General features: G+C 49.2%; 1 protein-coding gene across 3 annotated transcripts in view; it reads left to right on the top strand.

The window, feature by feature from the left end:
* The window catches only part of DCLK3 (doublecortin like kinase 3), a 47,186-nt gene that overhangs the window by 18,263 nt on the left and 12,419 nt on the right, over positions 1-16,504 (top strand). For all 3 annotated transcript variants that reach the window (XM_045200187.2, XM_053930397.2, XM_024565651.4), the window contains exon 2: positions 13,719-15,568. In XM_045200187.2, the coding sequence (XP_045056122.2) occupies positions 13,769-15,568 (1,800 nt within the window). In that variant the 5' untranslated portion in view covers positions 13,719-13,768. The remainder of the gene's footprint in view (positions 1-13,718; positions 15,569-16,504) is intronic.

The following is a 16,504-nucleotide window of genomic DNA, read 5'->3' as shown; positions in this document are numbered from 1 at the left end:
GGCTTTGTTAGCCTTTCTATTGTGCCTGCTGGAGAGGGTTCTGGCAGCATTTTGCCTAATTAATCACACACTTTTTTGTCTTCCATGTGTTTGAAGAAAGTGGGAAAAAATTGAGAAACTTGTGGATGGTTTTAGTAGAAGCTGCCATACTATGTAACGTGAGATTAGCCCTCCACCTTCCGTTATTAAGAGCACTGACAATCGGCTTTCTACTCCATGTTTTTGGACAGAGATGCTCAACATTCTCTGGGGAAGGGCAGACTTGGTGCAGGTTAGATGCTCTCTAGGTAATTACGTAACAAGGGATGTGGGAACTCAGCACTCTGGGGAGGTGGAGGGCAAAGAACACCAGGCCACTGAAACAAACAAAAATGTCACAAACTGAAAACGAAGCCTTGTGGTAATTAAAGTTTTTGGTGTTGAATAATTTAAAATGTAACTTGGTGTTTCCTCTTTGTATGAATTATTAACTTAATGCACCAACTGATGGAAGCAGCATGAGCCAGAAGTGGCTTTGACCCTGATTGGCCTCACTCATGACAAACTTCTATTTGTCTCTTGGCCTCGGCACAGGCCTCACCTTCATGGCAGAGCCTCCAAGGACCTCTGGGAGGTGTGTGACCTGCCCTTGATGCATCTCTTTGGAACTTGCAATAAACGATTCATAACCAAGTGCTTACCTGTCACCCCAGAGACCACATACTACTTAAGGACAGGCACGCTGTGTTTCCATCTTGGAATCACCCCAGATGAGAAGACCATTTTTCCTGACAGCCATCTCCACACACATGAGCTAGTCCAGGGCCCCTTTCACAAAGCATCTCTGGGTCTCAGGGCTGGCTGGAGGAGTAGATTTCCCAGCAATAATAACCTTGGTTTAAGAGTCTCTTTGCAGGAATGGATTGGACAAAGCTGGTTGTTTGTTCAGCTTATTCCAGATACTGACTTTGTTTAAGATTGGCGGCACCAGAATCCTGTGGAGTTTGCATCTCTACATCTGTGGCATGGCAGCTGGTGCTCCCCAGATATCATTTTCCCCTTTTTTAGTGGATGCTGTCATTTCACGTCCATTGCCCCTGTTCCAATGGTTTCCCTGCAATTCACTGCAGCCCTTTTGAGAGCTTTCTCTGGCTACAGGGCCATGGTTGGCTCAGTGTTGGGGAAAACCAGAAGTGCTGGGCAGCTACTAGGATGATGCAGCCGATCTGTTACTGCAGCAGAGCTTAGCCTATGCTGACTAATACATCCTTAGGAACTGAGCTCTGCCTCCCTGATCAAGCTCTTCTGAGCATACTCCATGCTCCAAACAGCTCTTAGTTCAAGGACTTGAACTAAGGACTTGAAACACCAAACTGTTTCCTGACACCCTATCTTTGCATATGCTGTTCCTTAGTCCTAGGAGCAGCCCTCAATCACTAATGGAGGGGAACAGGTGAATAAGTACCCCAGTTTCCTAGCCCCTCTGCTGGAACAACCCTTGGGCATGTTCTACCCATTCTCCCTAAAAGTTCCTAGGGTGGCTGAGCCCAGGCTGCCCTCAGCAGCCACCTGCTCAGTCATGCTGCTGGGTTGCCTTGTTGCTTCACTCCTCCAGCACTTCCTGAATCACCTCCCAAATAAGCTCATATCCTTGCCCTGGGCTTGGCTTTTGGGGGAGTCCAGCTCAAGACCCTTTTGATTTGATGGGGGCCCCTGTACTGTGGGTGGAAGAGCTGTGTGTCATTTTCAGGTAAAGGCCAGGGCACTGCCATTGTGTCTGTCCCACTGCTCAGCAGCCTTGGAGGATCTGAGATGGCCCCACATGGGAAGTCACAGGAACAAGAAGCTTTGATTATGGAAGCCATTGAGCATCTTGGCATTCATGGGCTGTGGCGCCTTCCTGCCTGACACCCAGCATCAGCACTCTCCTTTGGGGTGCCGATACATAACTCAGCCCATTTCACACCTCCGTCCTGTATGATACAGAAGAACTTTTGGGATTTCTTACTTGTGATCTTCTTCAATGCTTCTCATTTCCAAACTCGTTCTCTCTTCAGTGGTTTGATTAATATTAAAGTACAATTTATTTACGTTTATCTATGGCTTTTACTTAGTCTGAAATTGATTTTGGGTATATACTTGTGAAATAAAAATCCAAATTCATTTTATTTCGAAGTTATTAACCAATTATTTCAACACTGAATAAAAATTTTTTTGTCTTCCTGAATAGTTTATAGTGACCTTTTATTGTACATCACATTCTCACGTGGAGAAGTATCTATTTTGGGGATACAGTTTTCTTTTTGCTTAAACTCAGCTATTCTTGTATAAGTCCCAAGACGTTATAATTATAGCTCTGTAATATATTTTACTATCTTCATTACTCATTACTCATTTCCCTCCTGTCTTCCCTCAACAACGGCATTAGTGCTTACAATGCGACAAACCCACAGATTGCAGTGGAAGAATTTCGACATGTTTAACTTATTAGGACTTTTCCTTTTGGAATGGACAGTCATTGAAACGGGTCTTCCATGTCTTCTCTCAGTCTTGTAGCTTTCCTTATGTTGCGCATATGTTTTTCTGGCTAAAGTCGTTCCTAGGAATTCTTTATATGCTCACATTATACATGCTCTTATTTTTAAGTTGTACAATATTTCCCAACTGGTTATTGCTCTTATATAAGAAAGTGTAATATAAATATATATGGTTAAATGTTTTTTGGCTTTATAGCCATCCACTTTCTAATTATATTTTGAAGTAAAAACATATAAAGCTATTTCATGGCATTCCATGTACTCTAATTGTCTTTCCAGAACAAACAAATAGACACATTCTAGAACTGAATTAAACTGGGGGAAGGAGGGAGTAAGGGACAGAGAGGAGAGGTGCACGAGGAGTTGGGCATGTGGTGGGAATCACAGAATCCCACCCCACGGTGCAGGTGCGGAGTGACAGATGCCGTAACAACAAACAGCGTGGGTTCACCCCGTTTTCTCTTTGAGACATAGTCTCTTATGAATTTGCACTGTGCTTGTAGGTGTCTCTGACTGGTCCGAGACATCACTAGCCCCAACATCCTACTCTCCCCATAGCCGATTGACACTCCTTAGTATGAACATGTTTATATTCGAGTCTGGCCAGTAAAAGATAATGTCAGGAAGCCAGCCCTTCAGTGATGCTGAAGACCGGCCTGGCAGGTCAGACCATTAGGAGGGAGCCCCTGAGGGCGAGGTTGCAAGGGCGCTTGAGCTGGCTATGGGAACCTTTTAGTCCTTTTCTTTTAACGCCATTGACATAAATTTAGAACTCAAAGGAGTTGATTGTTTTCTATAAGAACAGAGTAACTGAAGATGTTTCACTGGTTCTGAAAATGATAGCCTTTTCTAAGGATGCCCCTAGCATGGAAGAAAAACATTAGTCCCCACTCCCATCAAGGAGAAACAGAATAAATTAAAAGACAAAACAAAGCTGAGAACCAGTGAGGAGACCCCTGTAGTAACCCCATGTGCTCTGGAACATTTGTGAGTTACTCACTTTTTTCCAGTTGCCTTGTCTAATTATAAAGGCAAGACGGTTGCAGCTGCCTGGTTTTCCCTGTGGTTAGTTCCATTTTCTTTATCTCAAGTACGAAGAGGGTGTGTTAGTGAAGCTGTTTTCTTAGAGAGGAAAAGAGCGTTAGTGCTGAGGTGGAGAGGGGTGGGTTAGAGACAGACTGGTATCTCTGGCCCCTGTGTTCCCTGGCGTGTTTTCCTGGCCACGCACACTGTGTGGGCTCTGAAGTAGTCTTAAGTGTGGATGTTAACAAAGAGAAAAAGACCATGCCTGGCAGATTTTATTCTGTTGAGAAGAGGGAATGGGGCTTTAAATATCGGCCCATTTCAGGGGAGAGAAAAGGAAAGTTTTCTACTTTTCATGCGGCCTTCAATGCGTGTCAAAAATTCTCAGCGGTTTCTGGCTAGCTGGCTGTCTCCTCCTGGAGACTGGCATTGTGTTTTCCTAACCTACAATTAACTGCCACTCGCTGAAAATTCAAGCAGTAATAGTCCTCTCACTTAGTAGCTTTTAAAGGAACTTTTTCGTAAATGTCCTTACAGCTTCTGCCCTTGAGAATATCAGTGTTTAGCGTGAACCTTACAAAATCAGATATTGGGGAATGACTGGTGATCAGCGCGAACTAATCTTTTATTCACGCACGTGTATTTATTCAAGTGTCTGCTGTATGCCACCGTGGGAGGCACGGTAATTTTAATTGATTTAAATTTAAACAGAAAATAGCTCCATGGAGCTATTGGCTATTGGAGTAGACAGTGCAGGGCTGGAGGCCTGGGGGGGACTCAGGTGAAAGCATGGAGTGAATGTTGTTGGAACCCCAGGAGTGACAGGTGTTAGGAAGAAAGAAGCAGAAGTGGTGGAGGAAGGGGATGGACATGGGGGGCGGGGTGAGAATCTTGCGGGAGGGCCTCTCCGGGAAAAGATATTAGATCAGTCTGAGACCTGAACAGAGGTAGGAGGGATGTGTGTGTAGAAACAGTTTGAAGGCACTGCCAGCATCTCTGAGTAATTAATTGCCTTTTGCTTTTAATGAAACATGAGAGGAAGGATGGCTTCTACGTATGAATTTGAAAAAGAAAATGCCACAAAACACTGAGTGTTCTTTCTTATTTTAAAATTTAAAGGCCTTTTGTAATTTTGGGCAACAGTGGGGGTTTAGGTTCTCTAGAGGCAGAACCCAGGAATAGGATTTTTGTGCATGTGATTTGGGGGGCTGCTGTCAGGCGCAGAGGAGGAGCGAGGCACGCAGGAGTGGTCGCCACCACGGTCAGGGGGCGGTGTGGGGAGGGGGGCTCTGTCACATGAATTGCCCCATGGAGCTGGCCCCACCTGAGGGTGAGGCGCTGGCCTTTGTTCCCTGCCTTGTGCCTGCTGCTCGGTCATTGATTATGGGCTTCCTGGGGAAGGCGAATTGGGTGTGTCACTTCCTGGGTGGAGTGGCTCCCAGGAGAGGGTAATTACTGGGACAAATGAACAGTGGTGGCCTGTTAATAGCCAACACTCATAAGAGCTGATGGGTGGGGCCATTACCTGGTGAGCGGAGGTGGGGGGCACCTACAGCATCCATAGCTGTGCTGGCCGTATAGAAAGTTCACAACTGAGTACCTTTAGAGACATTTGAGGCAGAGACAGATGGAAAATCCTGAGTACATGGCTGCTTTCATCACCCAGCACATTCTGAGGATTATGAACTCAGCTGGTAGGCCGTTTTCATTAACTATGGATTTACTGGGTCCTCTCATCCTACACCTGTTTGCTGCCAGCCTACCCGCTACCTGGCATCAGATCTGTGTGTGTGGAATCTGGCCAAGCAAGGCTCATTTATTTCGTAGAATCCATCCCCGCAAATGACATCATTTTGGCCAATGCCAAGAGACAGCATTGCAAGGGGTCCCAAAGAAGCTTAACCACAACTCATCAGGAAGCCAGACGCTGCTGAGGTTTCCCCCACCGAGGCTCTGAAGATGGCAGTCAATGTGCAGACGCTCCCATGATGCTCTTGAAAGGCCCGATACAGCAGCGGGGCTGTTTGAGGGAACGGTGTAAAGGTTCTGGCCCCTGGGCTTGGCTTCTCAGCAGAGGAGTCTGCTCGCCTTGGAGCCTCTGGTGGCTGTGTGATTTCACCACGGAGTACTGAATGCTTCCCGGAGCAGACGACCTTGGGCCTCTTGTTCTGTTCCAGTTTTTACACCCATCCTGGGAGGCTGGCTTGGGGGCGGCCACTCGGGCCCCCATGTCAGTGAGGACCCCTGGGGACTCTTCGAGAGGCAGGCGAGGTCCCTCTTGGCTCTGTTGTTCAGGGTGGGTCTTGGGGCCACTGCAAGTGCCTTGTGGTGCCTGTCGGGTGCCTTTTGCAGTCAGAGCCTTGGTGCCATGATTTTCCTCCTTTTAAATTAGAGGAAACCCAAGCCCCATTTGAATTTCCTGAAGGAAGACAAGTTTGCACCTTAATCTGCTTTGCCCCAACACCACTCTCCTTTGTTTGGAATCTTAAAACAATGCGGGGAGTTGTTTTTTTAGATCACCCCGTCTATGGGGATATCAGGGAAGAGCTCACTTGTTTATTGCCAGCTGCGGGAACACTGTGTAACTTTATTTTGTCCGGTTGGGATGCTGGCTGGTTTAACAATTAGGACAGAGCTAAACTGTCCTAATTGTTAAGCCAGGCTGCTTTGCTTGGGTATCCATGCTCCATTTCCTCTGGATGATCCTGTGAGCTTTGCTTTATTCAGTGATTCAAATGACACCTCTACACCTCTCTGAGCCATTGTTCAAAAAGATCGAGGGTCAGTGGAAGGATTGTTTCAGTTCTTACTAACTAGCTGAGTTGCCCTAGGCTGATTGCTTACCCTCTCTGGTCTCCAGTTGCATCTAAACATTGAGGGTAGTGGGCTACTGGCCCTTTCAGTTCTGACATGCAAAGATTTTCACTCACACAGCCTTTGTGTCCAGAACAGGGATCCTCCTTAGAATTCTCCGTTGCATCCTCCTTAGGTTGGATTGTTGGCTTTACTTTTGTTTGCGAAGGATGCATATTATCAACATAAGCAATTTTTACCCATAAATCATCAACCATGTAAATGATCATGTCTTGAGTATTTATGGAAAGTTCTTCCTTAGTCCGGTGGACTTAACCTCAGAAAAATAGCACAGTGGAGCTGTTTAGTTCATTTGCTTCTTCTTGAGTCAACTTTGGTAATATGTATCTTTCATGGAATCTGTCCATTTCATTTAAGTTGCCTTATTTATTAGCATGAAATGATTCGTAATATTCCCTTATTATTTTATGTAAACAGCCTCAGTGTTTTTCAAGTGTGTCATCTCTTCTGAATGTGAACGAAAGCTATGTTTTTTGGACACATTTCCTCTTCTGTTATTTTGCTTGCTTCCTACTTAATTCTATGATGTACATGAAGGGTGTCTTATCAAGAAGTCAAAATCATCTAAAAACTGCTTCCTAAAGAATCCACAGCCTCTTTGCCTCCTCTGCTGTGGACGGTAATAGGGGGTGGTGGTATCTGCCAGCCCCCCAAGTAAACATCTGATGAGTGAGGGGTGGGAGGCTTCAGGGCCAGGCACTGACAGGTGGTACAGATTCTCCAAAGGACTTTCCATCAGAATAAGGTCCATCCAAACCAAGGCATGAAGGTGTAGAAATGACATAGATGTGCTCGGTCTTTCTAGAAAGAAGAAGATGGAGGGGTTTGCTTGCAGAGTAATTTCTGCAGCCTCCCCTACGGGGCTGGATAGAGCATGGGGAGCTGTCACTAGCTGGCCCAGTGTTTGAAAGTTGTGGTGGCCCAGGCTGACGGAGATTCAGGGGCCGATGGAGGCCCTTGGGTATGCTAACCACACAGAAAGAGGAAAGTAGGGTGAGGGCTTGCAGGTAGGCATCGAGCCAACTGCAGACTGGTCCCAGATAGGTGTGGTTCGCTGCTCCCCTTCCAGATGAATGTCCAAACAGCCAACCTGGACGGCAGTGGGAAAAGCAAAACGCAGCCCACATCAAGGTTATTGTGAATAACCTCGCAGCAGATGGTTGGGACTGAAAATCCAGGTCATAACAAACAACAGCTGGCCTGGGAGCCCTGCCCTCTTGGAATTTTACTGGGTGAGCCATGACTGGCCCCCAGGGATGAGATTGTGGGTGAGCTGGGAGGGTAGGGAGGAAACATTAAACCAAGGGGTGAGACTGAAAGATAAGCTGTCCCCCAGGGGAGCTTTGGTCAAAGCAACCAGGCATCAGATGACACAAAGGACAACACCAGGGACAGGGCAGTGTCTGGAGAGGCTCCCCATCGGTGGCACGCAGACCAAGGGCAAAAAACGGAGCGCTCAGGCTTCGCGTGATCAAATAATCAGAAGTTGGGAGAAGGGTTCATCTGGAGGAAGAGCGGCCGGAGAGAAAGGGTTATTGTGTGGTTGTTGGAATGTGCAAGGCCTCACCAGTCCTGGGGGCAAATGAGGCTGTGTTAATATTAATGCTCAGCTGGGAGTCCCAGCGGCTCCACCTGCTCTTCACGGATGTCCTCGGAATCCCCAGGGCAGGATGTCACCTGTGTTCAGGTACACCATGGCTCCTGCTCTTCCTTAGCCATTACGGTACTCCTCACCCTCTTCCCCTGGCTGTCCCCTGGGCCCCACATTGCCACTCCCCACCCCCACCCCGGGCCCTGGGGCCTGTGCTGCCTACTCTGTTGTACCTTGTCACCTGGGGCCCAGTGCCACCCACAGGCTTTTGCACACAGCTCCCTCAGCATCCATCCTTAACCCCGAGCTCCAAGGGTTGGGAGGACAGGGCACAGATGCCATGCCCTCCGCTCTTTTGTCATTGCCTCCTATGCTTGTTATGTCCTCCCAGGTGTCCACCCATGCCTATGCCCAAAACACCTCCTTATTCCCCCTGTGGCCCCCCGAGCCTGCCCAGGTGGCAACTTGTACACATAGGCAACAGGGAAGAAACTCACACAGGGCCAGAGCCGACCCTGAGTCCCAGTTTGGATGTCGTGAGGTTGCGTCTGTGACAATTCCAGGGTTAATCAGATGAATGTGTTCTCATTCAAGGGCTTTATGATCTCTCCCCCTGTGGCCTGCGTGTCTTGGTTTACTAACCACTTTGCTGAAGCAAGAAATAGTCTGTAGCAAGGGCTCTCAAACTTTACTGTGCACCAGACCCCCTGGGGGTCTTGTTCAAATGCAGAGTCTGATTCTGTAGGTCTGGGGGTGGAGCCTGAGATTCTGTGTGCCTAACAAGCTCCCAGGGGATGCTCATGCTACTGGTCCCCTTTCGGTTGTCCCTCCCCCATTTCCGTTTGCTGTGCTTAAAAGAAAGCCCTTTGACAAGGAGCTCATGACCAGACCTTTTGTTTCGCTGCACTGAAGATGTTGTGTTTTGGTTAAATATCATCTGCCACTTAGTCACATTATGAAAATAAAGATACTGCTGCTTACAACACCTCTTCAAGGCATGGTTTATGGGCCACTTTGATGTTAGTTACAGTTGACCAGCGCTCCCAGAGGATGCTCTGGAACTTCTCTCTGTGTCCGTGCTTCTCACAGTGTGGGCCGTGGGCCGGCAGCCTCGGCTGCACTTGGAACCTTGTCAGAGATGTGGAATCTCAGGCCCCACCCTGGCCCTGGATTCACTGGACCATTTGCGAAGCCTTGCCCTGCAGAGCGCAACACATTGGAAGTGGCAGCCCCTGGTTTAGACACTTTAGGAAAAGGGACACTCTCTTTGTTCTGATGGAAAAAGACAAAAGATTAATTTTAGCAGTATGTTTTTTATTGTTTTTTTCCTCCATCCCAAACTTGATGACTAGCAGCGTCAACCAAGTAATAATAAACAATGAGAAAGGAAACTGGGTTAAGGTGGCTTCCAGTCATTTTGGTAACTTGATTTCAGTATAAGAAGGCGTAGAACTGATCATCGTGGAGTCATAACGGGTTATTGTAATTCATCTCAATGGTGGCAGCACACAGAAGCCGAATGCGTAGGAGCCAGGGTGTCAGACTCACTTTCACTGGGGGCCACATCAGCCTCGTGATTGCATTCAAAGGGTCGAATGTAGAGCTCCTTGCCCCCCATGAAGGAGTAGTTACATTTATCCAGTCCTAAAATTACATTCAGCCCTTCGAAGGCAACTGCGAAGCTGATGTGGCCCCCGGTGAAAATGACTTTGACACCCCTGCATGAGAGGTCACCACAGCCACATGCCTGTGCAGTTACTGATTTTCTGGGTCACACCAGTCAGAGAGAACCCTAGGATCAGTGAGCAGGAAGAGCTGTGTGCTTAGATTTTTCCTGGAGCGTTTCTATCACTATCCTGTCTCTACCGGTTTTCTATTTCAACTGCTACATGAGTGGGGAATTCACCCTGCCACTGACAGTTAGCATCGTATCCTCTTTGCCCTTGAGATATTCATGCACTGGGGAGAAATCATGGTGGTTTTTTTTTTTACCTTGCTTATTTAATCTATTGAGGAGGTCTGTTCTGGGATGTCTACCAGCACTGAAAGTAGTTACACTTGGTTTTCCAACGAGGGCGAGAAGCCTGAGATGTGACTTGGGCATTGGATGTCAGGGCCGGGAACTGGTTTCCCAGATCTCCAGTGCCTCTTGTATGGTACAGGGTGGAGCATGGTGTCTGTTTTGGGGGAGCTTACGTTTAGTTGCGAGGAAGAATATTTACACCTATGCAGGTGACATAACCTTTACCTGAGATGTGCCGAGGGGGAGAACAGGTGTTCCTCAGCCAAGTGCTGGCATTGGGAGTCCAGCATTCATGATAAATGTAAGTTTAATCAAATGAACAGGTCTCAGAGGAGGGAGCTATGACTGTGAACTTGTGAGGTAGGGAAGGTTTGGTGGTGGATGTGGGTCTTAGGTATTACAAGGTGGTGAGACTTGGATGGGGAGGCGTGAGGGTGAAGTGGGGTTGGGATGGATGGGGACCACCAGATTATGGAAGGCCTTCCGTATCAGGTGGGGGAGGTTGGGTTTGACCTTCCAGGACGGTAAGAAGGAGCCGCGGTGGGCTCTCAAGCAGAGGAGTGGCTCGGTGAAAGCAGTGCCTGTTCTGCCGTGTTCCTGGGTTAGGTTGGCACTGGGGAGAAACCTTAGAGACATTTGCATTCCGGGTGAATGGGGCAAAAACAGCAGTCCTGTCAAACTGAGGCCAGTTTATGTTGCCGCAGGAAGCTGGCAGAGAAACGGGGAGCTACAAGAGCATCCTTTCCCTGTGTCAGTTCCTGGAAAGCTGCCGGCTTGGTAACCGAGGACCGGGAATTAGCATGTCTGGTTTTTATTATCTGTACCTTCGTTAACTATTGACTGTGGCTGTAGGGGCAGAGTAGGGGTTACTGATCTAGATCATGAAATTTCCAGTTTTTTATAGGTCGAGATGGGTAAACTTTCCAGCAATCTCACATGATTACACCTAATTGATTTTGTATGTTGTTGGAGATGCATGAACGTGGGCTGGCTGTTGGCTGTCGGGCTGGGTTGGTTCGGGGAGGTAGCCGGATAATGCTGTCGACAAGTAGCCTGAAGTACTCGTGTGCTGCTCTCCTTGGGAGACGAGACAGAGACAGTTCCTGGAGACTAGCCCAGGGCCCGAGGGGTGTATCATGTTCTTTTTCTCTCTGATGTTGGCTCTCCTTGACCAAGGACCAGTCATTCAGTCTCCCGATTTTATCCTCTTACCTTTAAAGAAGAAAAATGTGCTCAGGACTAAGAATTTTAAAGGGGGGTGGGGAGGACTTGTGGAAGAGAGGATAAAAATATTTGCATCATGAAGTGATGTTTTCCTAGCTCTCCTGTGTAGCTGGAAGCAGACAGAGCCCAGTTTTTTGTCGGGGAGGGGGAGGTCTGAGTTCCCCCTCTTGCCCGCCACCCCTACCCCAGCAGTTTTGAATGAGCTTGCGAATGCTTGGGCAGTGGACAGAGAGTGCCTGATGGTGGTGTGGCGGAGGCCGAGCTGCTCTGTCTTCATTTACATCCTTTGCATATGTGCCTGGGGATGGGGGCCACACTGGTAGAGCCTCTCCTGGGTTCAGGGATGGGGTGTTCCCAGGTTGTCTCCCCAAATAAGCAGGAATCAGGGCTGGATCTGAGGTTGGGTCTGCCAAAACCAGCGGGGCATAGTCTCCCCAGAGAACGTTTCAGCCCGACTCTGGGTACCATGGGGTCAAGCCACCTGTCCCCGCCCCCAAATTCCACGGTTTCACTGTTTCGGACCTTGAGCCCACTGGTCTCATCATGATTTGTGTCTTTGTCATCCTTGGTCACTCCTCAACATGTGAGCTCACTCTGTGTCTGTCCTGTTCCCTGAGTATTGTTCTTGTTCCTGACGTCCCGAACTTGACCTTTCTCTGGGACCCACCGATCCCCCGCCTGTGCCAAACTCTCTCACATCCCCACTGTATTCACTGAGTGCTCCCTTGTCCTCCTGCTTCTCTCGAAAAGTTCTCTCTCCTCCCCCTTTCCTGGAATAGAGAATTTTTTTCATTCCCTTAGCCTGACAAGCGCCTTTGTGGGTTTTATTCCGAGAAGCGCCATAAGAATAAGGAATAAGAACACAGGCATTGGAAGGTTATCTCCCTCAATTTTTCCAGGGGGAAACACAAACTGGCATTACTCCTGTAGATCTCTCTCTCAGCGTCAGAACTCTCTCCGACAGGAGTGGAGGCAGATTAGAGAGAGCATGAAAAGAAAAGGAATAAGATGTCCATAAATAGGTTCACTGGAAACGTGATTGCCAAGCTCATGCATTTATGGCATGTGGGAAGATCGGTCCCAGCCACCACTTGTCATCTACTCTGACACCTGCGTCTGATGGAAGTCATCACAGAACAGATTGTATGTTAAAATTAAAAAACAAAAAAACATTCTGGGTTAATATGCTCAGCCAAATTGCCCATCCTGGCACAGGTGGAGTTTTTGTCACAATTCAAGTACACTAAAAAACTTATGTGTCACTTTAAAGGAAGCGTAGATGGCAGGTTCCTACATGTAGGACATGGCGTGTGGTCTCCCGACCTGGACGGAAATGGGAAGTGAACTGCTTTTGCCTCATCTACTTCATTCTGGCCAGGTGCAGGTGATTGGGAAGTACAAAGTCTTGTTTTATTCATTCATTCATTGGTCCAGAACACATTCTCAGCACTAAACCTCTGAATTAAGATGCCTGTAGTTTCTTTCTCTCCCTTTTTTTGATAATGAGAGAAACATCCTTTTGGAGAAGAAAGTTTCTGTACATAGACTGAAATATTCAACTTAAAACAAAAGAAAACAACCCAGGGCAAGAAAAACCTCAGTCAGAGCTTTAAGAAATACCCAGCATGCCATGCTGGCCCACGAGTTCTTGTGAGGCCAGATGGAGCCACACGCTGTAGAATTCTACCTTAGCAACAGGTGGCATTACTACCGAAGCGAAATGAGCATACAAAGGAGATATTCAGGCCGTGTGGACAGTATTAGTAATTCGTGATTACTGTCAAGCACTCTAAGTAAATAGCAATCATTTTCTCATTTACTCTTACAAAAACCCCGGGAGAAGGCAGCCAGCATTCCTACTTCGTGGATGGAAAGGCTGCGGTGTTTGCCCAGGGTCATGTGCAAACAGTCACTGGCCGTGCCAGGAATCACACCCAGACCTGTCTCACACTCAGAGCTCATAACCTCTTCCCAGATTGCCTCCCCTCGAGGGGGTTGAAAGTCAAGCTGAGAAAACTTGAAGTGGGTAAGATTTGGGTTCTTTAAAGTTCCAGAATGTTCTGCCCTCTCGTTGATATTTCCTGGGTAGCAAGCCTCGGACCTTTTATCTCAGTTGTAGGTCCTTGAAGGTCACCTCGCTTCAGGGAGCAGAATTGTGTGTGTCCTTGGGATCAGGCCCAGCTTAGAATGGGCACCCGAGGTGTGGCCCAACCTGGGGGTCCCTGGGAAGCCTGGAGGAGCCACCTGAGGCCCAATGCTGACTCCGTTCTGCACTCCTGGTCTCTCGCAGAGGAGACTGGGGATGAGACCTGAGGTGTAGAGGGGCTCCATCGTTGCAGGCCGATGCTCAAAGACCATCCTTATAAACTAGGATAGAATCAGCAGTCTTCAGTCAAGTTTTGCTGAAGGCCAAAGTCCTCCTTGAACCCCTCTTGACTAACATGGTGTTGTCGTCTTCCCCTTGCAGGACATCGAGGCCTATGTGACCATTCCCTAAAATATTTAAGCTCGAGAATCATGGAGCGGAAGCTGCAGGGCACGTGGCTGCCTGCCAGCCGAGGGAGTCTGGAGAAACCCGTCCCGGGCCCCCACAGCTCCACGGTGCCGGTGTGCAGCCATCAGCATGGCCTTCACTGCATGCACACTGAGAACAGCCCGCTGAAGCCCAGGGTGGTGACCGTCGTGAAGCTGGGTGGGCACCCCCTCCGGAAGATCACCCTGCTGCTCAACAGGCGCTCGGTGCAGACCTTCGAGCAGCTCTTGGCAGACGTCTCAGAGGCCTTGGGCTTCCCGAGATGGAAGAACGATCGTGTGAGGAAACTGTTTAACCTCAAGGGCAGGGAAATCCGCAGTGTCTCTGATTTCTTCAGGGAAGGGGATGCTTTCATAGCCATGGGCAAGGAGCCGTTGACGCTGAAGAGCATTCAGGTGGCCATGGAAGAACTCTACCCCAATAAGGCCCGGGCCCTGACGTTGACCCAGCACAGCCGGGCCCCCTCTCCAAGGCTGAGAAGCAGGCTTTATTGCAAGGCTCTGAAAGGGGGTCTCCACTGTGGGGAGATGGACATGGCCAAGAGCTGCAGTGAGGCTGTTGGGTCCAAAGCAGCCCTCAGACATCAGAGGAAGACCCCTGTGGAGCCAGTGCTGGAGGACAGGGCCCGGGCCCAGAAGACGTGGGTGCGGGGCAAACGGGAGCCTGAACCCACCAGCCAGCTGCCCAGGGAAGCCACTTTGGAGAGGTCTGCCAGCGGAGAGAAGCATCTGGCAGTGGAGATCGAGAAGACCTCGGGTGAGATCATCAGGTGTGAGAAGTGCAAGAGAGAGAAAGAGCTCCGGCAGGGCCTGCAGAGGGAGAGGCTGTCCCTGGGGACCAGCGAGCTGGACATGAGCAAGTGCCAACGGTATGATGTAGAGAAGCTGGTGAGGACCCGGAGCTGCAGGAGGTCCCCCGAGGCCAACCCCCTGGGTGGGGAGGAAGGGTGGAAGGGGGACAGCCACAAGAGCACTCCCAGGAACCCCACTCAGGAGCTGAGGAGACCCAGCAAGAACACGGACAAGAAAGAAGACAGAGACCCTGAAAGCCAGGAAGGTCAGCTGCAAGGAGCAGCCAAGGCTAAGAAGGATGTGGTAGAAGCTCAGCCCATCAGAGAGGATGGGAAGAAAGACACCAAGCACAAGCGTGGCGGCTGGTTCCTCAGGGAGCACCAGGCTGACTCAGAGAAGCCCCCCAGGACCCAAGGGGAAGAGCAGGAGGCAGAGAAGGAGAAAAAGCCATGTGTGTCGGGCGGGAGAAGGATGCTTCCCAGAAATGACCAACCCACGAGGGTAGAAAAGGAGCCCAAGATGAGGACAGAAGACAGCAAGCCAGAGAGGCCTGGCAGCCGGAGGCGGCGGCCTGCGGGCATCATCTTGGCCAATGTGGAGAAGCAATATGAAACCGGCCGGGTCATCGGGGATGGCAACTTTGCCACCGTGAAGGAGTGCCGGCACCGGGAGACTGGGCAGTCCTACGCCATGAAGATCATCGGCAAGGCCAAACTCAAGGGCAAGGAGGACATGATTGACAGTGAGATCTTAATCATCCAGAGCCTATCCCACCCCAACATCGTGAAGCTGCACGAGGTGTACGAGACGGACACGGACATCTGCCTGATCATGGAGTATGTGCAGGGCGGGGACCTGTTTGACGCCATCCTGGAAAGGGTGAAGTTCCCCGAGCGCGACGCCGCCCTCATGCTCAGGGACTTGTGTAGGGCTCTTGTCCACCTGCACGACCAGAACATCGTCCACCGGGACCTCAAGCCAGAAAACCTACTGGTAAGCCCCGATTCGCCCACCACGTGCTCTCTTACCCATACCCACTAGCACCTTACCTTTATGCCATTTTAACCTACTTGTTTCTGGTATTTAAAACGTTGGTTGTGATTCATAAGTTGCTGACATAAATCGGTTTCAATGATAGTATTGAAAAAGAAACCTTCCAGTTGAAATAAAATAGAATATGTTTCCTCATCCCTGGGAGAATACTGTCACCTCGAGACTCTTCAGGGGGGACTGATGTTTTGGGCATTTGCACAAACTTTGGCCTAGGTATCAGGGTGTCTACTGGTAGCAGCTTCCCCTGCAGGCTTTGTGTCCACTGAAACCGTCCCTGAGCCTTTTGAAGATAACTTCTGGCCACAGAGTTCAAAAGGCTCCCAGGGCTGGGCCCTGGGTGTGGCGGGGAGAAGACGCTCTGGAGTCGGATAACCTACTCTGAATCCTGGCTTTCTCAGCTGTTTGCTCTCGGGGAAGTCCTTTACCTCTCTGGGCCTCAATGCCTCATTTTTAAAAGAGAAATAGTAATAGTACTTACTTAGCAAGGTGGGATGGGGATCGAGCACAGGAAAGAGAAAAGCGGCCCCTGACAGGTATGGTGTTCTCCTGTTGAGCATAAACAACGTCACACGCAGGTATGAGATAAGGCCACTTGGTGGTGACCATGAGGGCTCAAGACAAATGCAGGAGCCCTTTGTCACCATCCCCAAATGCAGATACAAAAAGGTGGCCCAAACCTCAGCTATGGCCACGTCTCCCCCTTCTGGCTGCTGTGTGCGACTGCCGCGCTTCATTGCTCCCGCCTTCTGGGTGAGGGTCACTGAGATGCCCAGTCATAGGGTTGCTCTCTACTCCCCACGGCATTTGATTCAGAGCAAAATCCTGCTTTTCTGAATTATCCCCAAATCACCTAACACAGCCCAAATCTTTTCATTT

The sequence above is a fragment of the Desmodus rotundus genome, chromosome 8 (genome assembly GCF_022682495.2).
Source record: "Desmodus rotundus isolate HL8 chromosome 8, HLdesRot8A.1, whole genome shotgun sequence".
NCBI classification, from domain to species: Eukaryota; Metazoa; Chordata; class Mammalia; order Chiroptera; family Phyllostomidae; genus Desmodus; species Desmodus rotundus.
The sequence above is the reverse complement of the archived record's forward strand: the minus strand, read 5'-3'. Positions and strand labels throughout refer to the sequence as shown.